The sequence below is a fragment of the Danio rerio genome, chromosome 22, assembly GCF_049306965.1.
Source record: "Danio rerio strain Tuebingen ecotype United States chromosome 22, GRCz12tu, whole genome shotgun sequence".
Taxonomy (NCBI): Eukaryota; Metazoa; Chordata; class Actinopteri; order Cypriniformes; family Danionidae; genus Danio; species Danio rerio.
Window position 1 is genome coordinate 729,502 of NC_133197.1, and position 12,592 is coordinate 742,093.

General features: G+C 40.2%; 1 protein-coding gene across 1 annotated transcript; it reads right to left on the reverse strand.

Moving 5' to 3' along the window:
* Window positions 1–599: 599 nt before the first annotated feature.
* Window positions 600–8,456, reverse strand: arl8a (ADP-ribosylation factor-like 8A). Its single transcript, NM_001200020.1, has 7 exons — window positions 8,238–8,456; window positions 5,365–5,445; window positions 4,840–4,913; window positions 4,670–4,763; window positions 3,667–3,734; window positions 3,289–3,359; window positions 600–2,726 (listed from the first exon to the last, which is right to left on the reverse strand). The coding sequence occupies exons 1-7, from the start codon at window positions 8,358–8,360 to the stop codon at window positions 2,677–2,679; spliced, it is 561 nt and encodes a 186-aa protein (NP_001186949.1). The 5' UTR covers window positions 8,361–8,456; the 3' UTR covers window positions 600–2,676.
* Window positions 8,457–12,592: the final 4,136 nt, after the last annotated feature.

Below are 12,592 nucleotides of genomic sequence, written 5' to 3' on the forward strand. Positions count from 1 at the left end.
AGATTACATAATCAAAATAATAAATAAGTAAATTGGAGACATAACCAATACACATCTCATTAAAACCAAACATAGTTTCCATAGTAATCTTATTGTTCAGCATGAATGACGTTCTGTTATTTCTGTGTAATTTTATTTAAATCAGATGTTTATTTATTATTTTAGAAGATAAACAAACTTCTAATGTCTTAATTGATTTTATGATGTATTGTTATTTGTTGTAGTTTAGACTTCATACAAGTTTACCTAAAGTGCAAAAATTGCACTGGAGAGATTTTATTTAATACTTAATGAAATAAACATTGGTCTCTACTGACCTCTGCTGGTGACTCGCTGTTTACTTCACAGTACACGTCTACTATGTAACAATGCATTTTGTTTTAAAATACACAATGCATTGTGGGATGATACACTTGGTATTTCTGTGGTGTTTTGTCTATAAAATAAATATAGATACAGCATATGTAGCTTTCTACATACTAAAACCTACAATCTCTTATGTCATATTTATTTTACCATCAACATTACAGTGTATTTCCATCCAATTTTATTGAATTCAACCCAAATTTACTGACTGAAGAAAGAGCCAGCAGCACTTCTGAGAGGGAAATCATTTAATTTCATTTTTAAATAATCTGTAAATAACAAGAACAACATGTACAGTTATCACCGCGAGTACGAGAGAATAGAAAGATCCCGAATGTAAAACTCAAGTGATCGAGTCTTGTACAGAAACTGTAGTTATGTGACTGCTTTAAAAAGGTACTGTGGGGTCCATATATAAACAGGAGCAAAAAAAAACGTCATTGAGCTCAGTCCAATCACACTCTGATTATACAGTAACTATGGCAACCTGCTCCATCCCATAATGAGCCATGCAACGGGAAACCAGTGTGGAATCCCAACATATCAAAACAAAAAAACTTTTGGCCACATTTAAGTACACACAAAAATATTCAAATAAACACATACTGATGTCACGAGAGGCCAGATGAGCTTAAGTCACGATGAATGAGAGCAGAAAATCTAGTGTTCTGCAATTAGTGTCAAATCGACTTGCGCAACACGACAAAATGACAGTCGGCCAACTATAATTTAAAAATGTATCATTTTATGACATAAAGGGCACTTAGAAACTAACAATGTAACAAAGTTGCATGCCATGAATATGACTTAATTAATTACATTGTTATAAATCAACAAATTTATAAATTTTATTACATTTAAAGCAATTTATGATGATAACGAATTTGTAACGAATTACAAACTTCACTTGGCTAACTTCGAATTTTGTTTTACATCAATTTCGTTGACTTCGTAAATGCCTATGTTGTCGCTTTTCAACGACAATAATGCTAAAATGTTAGCAGTTTTAATAAAAATAACTACCATTGTAACGTGGGTCGTAACATGAATTTGCTACATCCACTTTTAAGCTTAGCCATGCCGATTTGTCGTCTTGTGTGTTCTAACTCATCTAGATTATGAACTCATGGTACGCAGAAAATCAAATTATTAGTGCAGATGAATACAAAATGATTAGCAGTTGCGCAAAATCAACAGAAAAAACCTGCGGCATTTATAACGTAAATATTATTCAAGTCTACATCACGGCATTCGCGCGCACATACACAATCGCTCACACACACAATCCGCTCATTCAGATTGCTGTGAATATGAGTGGAGTCTTCTTCAATATCATTATTGTTATTATTATTATAATTATTATTATCGTAGGATGCTAATCACAATAAGACAAACACTGTAATGCTCAGAGGGGAGATCTCATTTGGTTTAAGTTGCTATTTACATAATCCAGTTGAAAAACACTGAAAAACATGAGTAAAAACATGCCAAAAACAAATAAAGAATGAAAAAATATGTCAATTTACATATGTATAAACTACTGACGTGTTTATAAATCGTTATGATTTAGGCCAAAAACGTCCACATGTGCGACAAAAACGAAACAAGCTGTAAACAAAATTAAAGCGGAAAAAACAATGGCAAGATCTTCATTTCTCCCCGATATGAACAGCGTTCGGAACCAAGAGATTCGCACGATATTCGGTTTTATTAGCGCAACGAACAGAAACAGATCAGCGTTTGCCGTCTGATATGGTTTCACGAACAATCGGGGATCAAAGAATCGTCTAAACACTGATGTTGTTCTGCACGCAACGGCGACACAAAGAAAACATATAAAACCTTCATTCGGACTGATTCGTGTGCTTTCCGATAAAACGACAGATTTTGTTATGCTACAAGATTTTACGCACACCATGTGACCTTGGCTAACAGTGTGATGTTATAATCGCCAGATCGCACACATAAGCTAACGATGCTAAGATTCACCATCTCGTTAAATGCGTACAATCAGCAGATTCTCTGGGAATGTTCTGGGAACGCTGGAATAACATTAAAACAACAAGGTTGGCGCGAACGTACTGCCGAGCGCTGGTTCGTTCCCAAACATGCAGAACGCCGCACGCGAGGAGACCAAACACGTCATGACGAACCGTAAAAAAGCACATTCAAGTAAAAACTGAAAAATCAAACGATGGACATGATGTTGATTAGTTTATCAGAACAGAGGGGGAGGGGCGGATGCTCGTTTGTTTATAATGGAATACAGCTGATCACATGACGCAGCTCCTCCAATCAGACGCCTCGCCCTCAGCTCCGCCGGGTCCGCGAGTGCTGGATCAGCCACTGTAGTGTGATGTCTGCATCACACACACACACATACAACAGGCTCATTAGCATAGGACACGCCCAAACAGAGCTTGAGCAGCCAATCACAGAACTCGCTGATGATTAAAAACATCGTAAAGAAGCACCAACATCATGACAATCTCTAAATTTATTTTACAGTAATTATTTACTTAATAAAAAGAATTGTTTAAATATATCCGTCATTATCAGCATACAGACAGTACACTCACAAACGATAAATACTATATAGCAAAAATGAAGACGAGACTTTCATCGTCCAAAGCTAAATGTAATATTATATATATATAATTGCAAAATCTGGCTATAATTATTAAGGACAGTAGGATGTTGGCAGGTTGAAATCTACTGCTATGTCTATGTTGTTATGTAATATGGTTGTCAATGTCACAAGCAACTTTGTTAAATTAATAATAGTAATCATTTACGTCACTTCTTAAAGTCAGAGACAGTCATTATAGCTATAGTTAGTGTCGAAAGCAGTGAGAAGTAGTTCTGTCAACTGTTTATCTGTGAAAAGTGTGAGCTCTGAGAGTGTTTAACGGCGTCTCTTACCGATGTTGTCCTTCTCTTTACAGGAGATAGAGTAACAGCAGATCTCTCTGTCCTGGATGGCCGACAGATTCCTGGAGATTCAACACACACACACACACACACACACACACACCATCAGACTTCAGTCAGAGCTATACACACGCAATGACTGAACACTAAATAGAAAACACGTTTTAAATACTGAGAGAACTTCTGAAAATGAAATGCAAGATAAAGACATCTTTAAAGATTCGTGTGCGCATTTACAAACAAAAACAAATATGCTGTTTATAATAGAGATGAACACTTTTATTAAAATGTGCATTCTAGCACTTTTGTTTCTATTTAATAATGATTTACATTAAAATGAGCTGAATAATAAAATAAATTACAACTCACATTCTCTCAATGAGCTCTTTCTCATCTAGAGCTCCGGGAAGATCTCTTTTGTTGCCGAGGACCAGCACCTACAGACAGACACACAGGCGGTCAGACAGACACACTGGCGGTCAGACGGACACACAGACGGCCAAAAGAACACACAGACGGCCAGATGGACACACAGAAGGTCAGACGAACACCCAGACAGACAAACGGATACGCAGATGGTCAGACAGACACACAGACGGTCAGACGGAAACACAGGCGGTCAGACGGACACACAGACGGTCAGACCGACACACAGACAGTCAGATGGACACACAGACGGTCAGACAGACACACAAATGGTCAGAGGGACAATCAGATACACAGATGGTCAGACAGACACACACAATCAGACAGACACAAAGACGGTCAAACGGACAATCGGATACGCAGATGGTAAGACTGACACACAAACAGACAGACAGACAGACAGACAGACAGACACAGATGGCCAAAGGACACACAGACGGTCAGACAGTCACACAGACGGACACACAGACGGTCAGACAGTCACACAGACGGACACACAGACGGTCAGACAGTCACACAGACGGACACACAGACGGTCAGACGGACACACAGACGGCCAGACAGTCACAGAGACGGACACACAGACGGTCACACGGACACACAGACGGACACACAGAAGGACACACAGAAGGACACACAGAGGGACAAACAGAGGGACACACAGACGGACACACAGAGGGACAAACAGAGGGACACACAGACGGACACACAGACGGACACACAGACGGACAAACAGAGGGACACACAGACGGACACACGGACAGTCAGACGGACAGTCAGACAGACAATGCCGACCAGATAACACACAGACAGTCAGACAGACAGATACACGACCGGTCAGACACTAAGATAAACACACAGATGTTCAGACAGACAGTCAGACAGATGGTTAGACACACAGACGGTGATGCTGTGTTTTAGATACGGCTGGTGCGGCTCTACTGACCGGGATGCCCTGTAGCTGTGGTTTGTCCAGCAGGTTGTGCAGCTCGTTCTTCGATGCCTCGATCTTCTCTGGATCTGCTGCGTCCACCATGTACCTGCAGGACACACACGTGACGTTATGAACACACGTGACGCTTGTGTGTGTGTCGAGATGGTAGATATTATACTCACACTATAGCGCTGACGCCACGACAGTAACGCTCCCACATACTCCTGAAGCGCGGCTGACCACCGATATCCCACAACTACAGTGGGGAAAACACACAGAAACAACTCATTACCACCTGCATACATGAAACATCTCTGCTCTCAAAAAATATTAGTCTAGATATTCTTCAAGACACTTCTATACAGCTTAAAGTGACATGTAAAGGCTTCACTAGGGTAATTAGGGTAACTAGGCAGGTTAGGGTAATTAGGTAAGGTTCAGTAGATTATCGAAAACAAATATAGCTTAAAGGGGTTAATAGTATTGACCTTAAAATGGTGTTTAAAAAATAAAAAACTGCTTTTATTCTCGCCGAAATAAAACAAATAAGACTTTCTCAAAAAGAACAAATATTATCAGACACACTGTGAACATTTCCTCAATCTGTTCAACATCATTTGGGAAATATTTAACAAAGAAAAATAAATCAAAGGTGGGCGAATAATTCCGACTTCATCTATACATCTGTTAAACGTGTCTGTGCTGACCTTGATGGTGACGTTTCCTTTGGTGATCTTGCGCATGTTGAAGCCGACGGTGGGGATCATGTCCTCACTGAACTGACCAGACTGCAGGAGACACACACAAACGCAAACACGTTTACACGTCTGAAACTCTACAATAATCAATACTCTGCATGTTCATTTTCACTATATATTGAATGACTCAGTGTTGTTATATTGTGATGATGATGATGATGATGTCATCTCTGACCCACTGTAAATGTCATTAGAAACACTATGCTGATGCTGTATTGTCACTGATAATGATGCTACACACACAGTAATTATAGTCGACTGCACTGATTACACACTGTGTCTGATCTGCTGCACTTGTAAAAAGAAAAGATGATGTGTGAAGGACCCGTTATGTTCATCACTATTATGAACAGCTGTGTTATTTCCAAAACTGTGGCAAAGTAATCTGCTTAACAATGGATTTACATGGCAGAATTTTTATTTCGAGGGTTTTTCCATCCTCTTTCAAACCGATGACTATTTCCTTTGGCTTGAGCACTTTTATTATGACTAAAGGGTTCATATGGAGCAGATTGGATCTTTAAACAAATTCTAAACACACCTACGGTCTTTTCTACATATAATATCTGGCACATTGTGTCTTCTATATCATCTTATACTGGTAAACAATACAAATGCTATGTATAATGTGATGTATATAGTGTACTGTGGATGCACTGATGCACTCAGTGTTGATCAGATAGCGGGGGATAAGGTTAGATACTTTTATTTTGGATAAAAATAAGGCAGAATTCTCCTGTTTAGACGAGTACACTGAATTTGGTTGTACTAAATTCGATTTTGGTGCTTTATTTCAGTAATTTGGCCACCGTTAATGTTGTCTGGAAGACAATTTTAATTGCTGAACAGTAAACAGATAGTCTGATCTACTGTATCTGACTCATTGTATCTAACGTAGCGATGCTCAGTCTGACAGAATCTTCTACACGCTGTATCTGTTCTGAAGCTCTCTGACTTGAATCATTAAATCTGATCTACTGAATCAGACTCACTGTATCTTCTAGATCATGTGTTGTTAAATCTAAAACATTGGATCTGATCACGCTGTATCTGACGATTAGCTTCTCATTCGACACTTTGCTATTTTGTGTGTGATGACGCTGTATCTGACACTGCATGTGACGCATTGTATCTTCTATAACACCAGTTCTAATATCGGACACATAGTATCTGATCTACTGTATTTGACATTAAGATTCTGTTTTGACCCTTTGATACATTGTATTGGATGATGCTGTATCTGACACACTGTATCTGATCTGTTGTTTCTGATTTGACACACTGTATCTGATGTGTTGACGCTGTATCTGACACATTGTATCTTCCATTTTGTGTTGTTAAATCTAAAACATTGTATCTGATGACGCTGTATCTGACATACTGTATCATCTATAATGCCAGTTCTAATATCTGACACGTTGTATCTGATCTACTGTGTTTAACGTTTAGCTTCTGATTCGACACTTTGAAACATTGTATGGGTTGACGCTGTATCTGACACATTGTACCTGTGATGTATCTGATTTGACATTTTGACACACTGTTTCTGATGTGTTGAGGCTGGATCTAACACACTGTATCTTCTAGATCATGTGTTGTTAAATCTAAAACATTGGATCTGATCACGCTGTATCTGACGATTAGCTTCTCATTCAACACTTTGCTATTTTGTATGTGATGACGTTGTATCTGACACTGTATGTGACGCATTGTATCTTCTATAACACCAGTTCTAATATCTGACACATAGTATCTGATCTACAGTATTTGACTTAAGTTTCTGATTTGACCCTTTGATACATTGTATTGGATGATGCTGTATCTGACACACTGCATCTATTGTGATGTATCTGATTTGAAGTTGACACATTGTATCTAATGTGTGGACGCTGTATCTGACACATTGTATCTTCCATTTCATGTGTTGTTAAATCTAAAACATTGTATCTGATTACGCCTTATCTAATGATTAGCTTCTCATTCGACACTTTGCTATATTGTATGAGATGACACTGACTGTATCTGATGTGTGGACGCTGTATCTAACACACTGTATCTTCTATTTCATGTGTTGTTAAATCTAAAACATTGTATCTGATGACGCTGTATCTGACATACTGTATCATCTATAATCCCAGTTCTAATATCTGACACGTTGTATCTGATCTACTGTGTTTAATGTTTAGCTTTAGATTCGACACTTTGATACATTGTTTGGTATGACGCTGTATCTGACACACTGCACCTGTGATGTATCTGATTTGACATTTCGACACACTGTTTCTGATGTGTTGAGGCTGGATCTGACACATTGTATCTTTCATATTACCTGTTCTAATATCTGACACATTGTATCTGATGTGCTGTTTCTGATTGGACACTTTAATACATTGTATCGGATATATGATGCTGTATCTGACACACTGTTTCTGATGTGTTGACGCTGTATCTGACACATTGTATCTTCTTTACCTGTTCTAATACCCGACACATAGAATCTGATCTCGTGTGTCTGACGTAGTTTCTGCTTCGACACTTCGCTACACTGTCTGTATGTGATGATGCTGTGTCTGACACACTGTATCTGATGTGTTGTTTCTGATTTGACACACTGCATATCTAACGTAGCGACGCTCAGTCCGACACACTGTATCTTCTAAACATTGTATCAGCTCTGTATTGTCTGATCTGAACGCTGTATCTGATGTGTGTGTGAGTGTGTGTCTGATCATCTGTCCGCTGTAATGAGGCCCGCGGCGTCAATCACGCGACCCGTTCCTCGCGCGCGCGGCCTATAAATGAAGCAGAAAGGCTCGGTTTACCGCGATCACGTTGACGAAGGTGGTTTTCCCGGAGTACTGCAGGCCGACCAGCGTCAGCTCCATCTCCTCTTTCCAGAAGAGCGCCTTGAACCAGTCCAGCAGCTTGTTGAATAGCGCGATCATGGTGCGGTCGGTCGGCTCGGGTCTGCGGGCTCCTGCTGCTGCTGCTCTCACGGCTCGTCCTTCCTCATTGGGTGGGGTTTCACATCCACGCACAGCTGATCCAAACAATGCGGGACACGGGCATGCGCGCTCCCGACCAGAGCTCCGCGCGCGCCCCCTGCTGGACGCGCGCCGCTGACGTCAGCCATTGTTTTTAACATTACACCGAGCGCTGACAGGAACTGAACCGTGTATTAGATCTGTAAACATTTCAAAGCTCTGGTAATTTAGCTGTACATTTTCAGTACAAGGATCTGTTTATTGTTTACTCTTCAGCTGTTTTTTATATGTATACTTTATGCTTTGCCTTGTTGTTGTTTCTTTCACTTTTTTGTGTTATTGTAAATTGTTTATGCACAAAATGATTTAATATTACCCCGGCTGAAATTTCGTTAATTGCTTAATCTCTTAATCTTAATAATACTAATATTTTAATTTTATTAATGCCTGTGGTAATCTTCTTCTTAATGATTGAGGCTTTGTTTCTGTTTTGAAGATAATTTTTTATATTTTCCAACTTTTGTTGTTGTATTTTTCTTGTATTCAAAAAATTGCATTGAAAGTTAATTAATTTATTGTTCATAGTTTAATGATTGTATTATAATTATTAATAATAAAAAAATATTTATAAATATTTAATATTATTTTTCATTATGAGCTACTATTTTTCGTTTATTTTTATTATTTTATTGTTATTTTGTCTTTATTTTCTCTACCATTTTGATAGCAACTGAATTACAAACAATTATTTTGACAACTACTGATAATAACGACTCATAATTAGGCTAATAAAATATTATTCATTATTATTATTAAATATTACTTTGGTTCTCTGAAATTGTCTTGTCATAATCTATTTTGTTATTTTATATTACTTTATTTTATTAGGTAAACATCTGTAATCTATCTTTAGTCATTCCTCTTATTTATTTTTTATATGTATATTTATTTTGAAATACTTTTCTCCTGGCAACCTACAAAAGTAGCCTTGTGGTTAGTGCATTGACACATGGTACTGAGGTGTTCTCAGTGACCTGAGATCGATTCCTGGCTCGAGGTCCTTTGGCGACCCTTCCTCTCTCTCTGCTCCCCATACCTTCCAGATCTCCACTGTCCTATCACAATAAAGGTGAAAACCCAAAAAAATAATTATAAAAATACTTTTATCTTATTACACTAATAGTCTTTTAAAGATTAACACAGCAATAAGGTCGCTGGTTCGAGTCCCGGCTGGGTCAGTTGGTGTTTCTGTGTGGAGTTTGCATGTTCTCCCCGTGTTGGCGTGGGTTTCCTCCGGGTGCTCCGGTTTCCCCCACAGTCCAAACACATGCGCTATAGGAACTGATCTACTAAATTGGCCCTTGTGTATGAGTGTGTGCATTGAGTGTGATTGAGTGTTTCCCAGTAATGGGTTGCAGCTGGAAAGGCATCTGCTGTGTAGAACATATGCTGGAATAATTGGCGGTTAATTCTGCTGTGGCAACCCTTGATAAAAAGGGACTAAGCTGAAAGGAAATGAATGAATGAATTTATATTTACGATGTTTAGTGAGGGGTTAGAGATATTCAAACATCTACTAGTTGCTCAGATATAGATTTAATATGGATTGTAATGTTTGTACCTTTTGTGAAGCAGACATAGAGTCATTGAAACATTCAGCTAACATTTTACACCAGGCGGAAAATAACTGTTTATAGAATATAATCACTATTTAGATGCTGTTACACATATGAAATAGGCTAAACATTATTAAATACCCACGGGCACTTCATATCACATTTGCATTATTTTTTACAAAATATTTTCTTCCTATTAAAAATAAATATATTTCCAATCTGAAGAGTAATGGGGAGAGGAAAAGTAGCAGGAGTTCAGCAGATGGTGGATAGGAACCGGGTTGATGATCAATCGCGTCAAAAGATGTTGCTGTGCGCCAGGCACGTGCACACATAGGGCTCAACCTGTGCAGTGCACATGCCCTTTTTAGTCTTGGATAGAAAGTGCCCTTCCAAAATGATCAAAAGTGCCCCCGCGACGCGGCACACTCTCGGTCCCGCTCTTCAGTAGGCGCGTGACAACACCGGTCTGAGTACGCGCGCGACTATACAGCTTATCAGAACGCGCGCGACAACACCGCTCTTCAGTACGCGCGCACACCCCCCAACCCCCCCCCCCCCCCCCCCCCCCCGGCTCTTCAAAAAATTTATCCTGCACATGCCCTTCAGACGGTCTCTGCACGGTCCTGCTGTGCGCGTGACGAGGTACGCCACTCACGCTGCAATGCTGCTTTGCTCTTTACTCATCTTGTCTCTGTCTATCAGACATCGTTGGGCGTAAACCGTGAACAGCTTATTCCAACTAACTGCGTTATTTGCAATTACCCTAAAAAGACACCCCGAAATTGGCTTCTTTTCCCCCTCGCAGGGGCCACAAGTGCACACGGACCCCTTGGCCTGTGCCCATAAGGCCCATTGGTTAATCCGGCCCTGAGCGACGGGGACTCTATACCGCTCAATGACCGCCATCTTTCGGATGAGACGTTAAAAATCCCAGGATGTCCTTGGAAAAAGAGTAGGAGTTTAACCCCGGCATCCTGGCCAAATCTGCCCACGGCCTCTGTCCATCATGGCCTCCTAAAGCCTGGTTTAAGGCTGATTTATACTTCTGCATCAAGCGTACGCGTATGCTACGGCGCTGACGCATAGCCCTACACCATGGCCGCCGGCGTCGCTGACGTGCACCTCTCAAAAAATGTAACTACACGTCGCAACGACGCGTAGCCCAAGCTCTGTGATTGGTCGGCTTTGTAGCGCTGACGAGTCTGGGCGGGACCGAGAGCCGTGCGAGCCCGATGGAGCGATTGTTTACAAGCGTGGAGTCCCGTGAAGGAGCTCCGGATGGAAAGTTTTGTTTTGTGTTTACCTCATAGTTGAAGTTGTTGCACATCTGCCGGTTCCTGCCTCAAAATGAGCGAGTTTGAGCCTTTTGTATATCCCGGAAGTGTTCAAAAAGAACAAAACAGGCAAAGAAACTCGACACAGAGGAACATTTACACCTCACTGCCAACTAGCATTTCAGAAGTGTTAATGCAGACCAACAGAGACAGCAGCAGCAGTATAAATGCACAGCTACACGCGTTGAATGCGCCGTTGGTTACACCGGTCACTTGACGCAGAAGTATTAAGCCTGGTTTATACTTCTGCGTCAAGTGACCGGTGTAACCCACAGCGCATTCAACGCGTGTAGCTGTGCATTTACACTTCTGCGCGCTGTCTCTGTTGGTCTGCATTAACAATTCCAAAACGCTAACTCAAAAACTCGCTCATTTTGAGGCAGGAACCGGCAGATGTGCAACAACTTTAACTATGAGGTAAACACAAAACAAAACTTTCCATCCGGAGCTCCTTCACGGGACTCCACACTTGTAAACAATTGCTCACGACATTCGCGCGGCTTTCGGTCCCGCCCAGACTCGTCAGCGCTAAAAAGCCGACCAATCACAGAGCTTGCGCTATGCGTCTCTGCAACGTGTAGTTAAATTTTTTGAGAGGTGCACGTCAGCGATGCCGACGGCCACAGCGTAGGGCTATGTGTCAGCGCGGTAGCACATGCGTGCGCTTGACGCAGAAGTATAAATCAGCTTTACCCTCCCCATATCATAACTGGCTTCATCACTCTTTCTCCTCCCCACCAATCAGCTGGTGTGTATTGTGAGGTCTGGCGCAGTATGTCTGCCGTCACGTCATACAGGTGGGTGCTGCACAATGGTGGTGGATGAGGAGATTCCCCCCAATGTGTAAAGCGATTTGAGCCTCTAGAAAATGTAAGGAATTATTAATATTATTATTATTATATGTTTTATTTATGCAATTTTTTTTTAAAAATTCAAAGATTAAAGTGTGTAATACCTAATCTTGATTTTAAAACTGTAAAATATTTTGTCATAATTCTGATAATTTTTGGTTAACAATACTGTGACTGGCAAATTATTTCATCCATAAATGCTGTTTTTTTGAATACCCCCCTTAAACTATACAGTCTGTTAAAGGTATTTGTGATGATGAACACCCTTGTGTTATATTGCGTTGTATTTTACTATTTATTTAGCTATTTTTGTCTTTCTTTTGTTTGTGGATGCTGCTATTTGGACTTCCTAGTTGAGTAAGATGTTTTATTATTGGTGATTTGTTGCT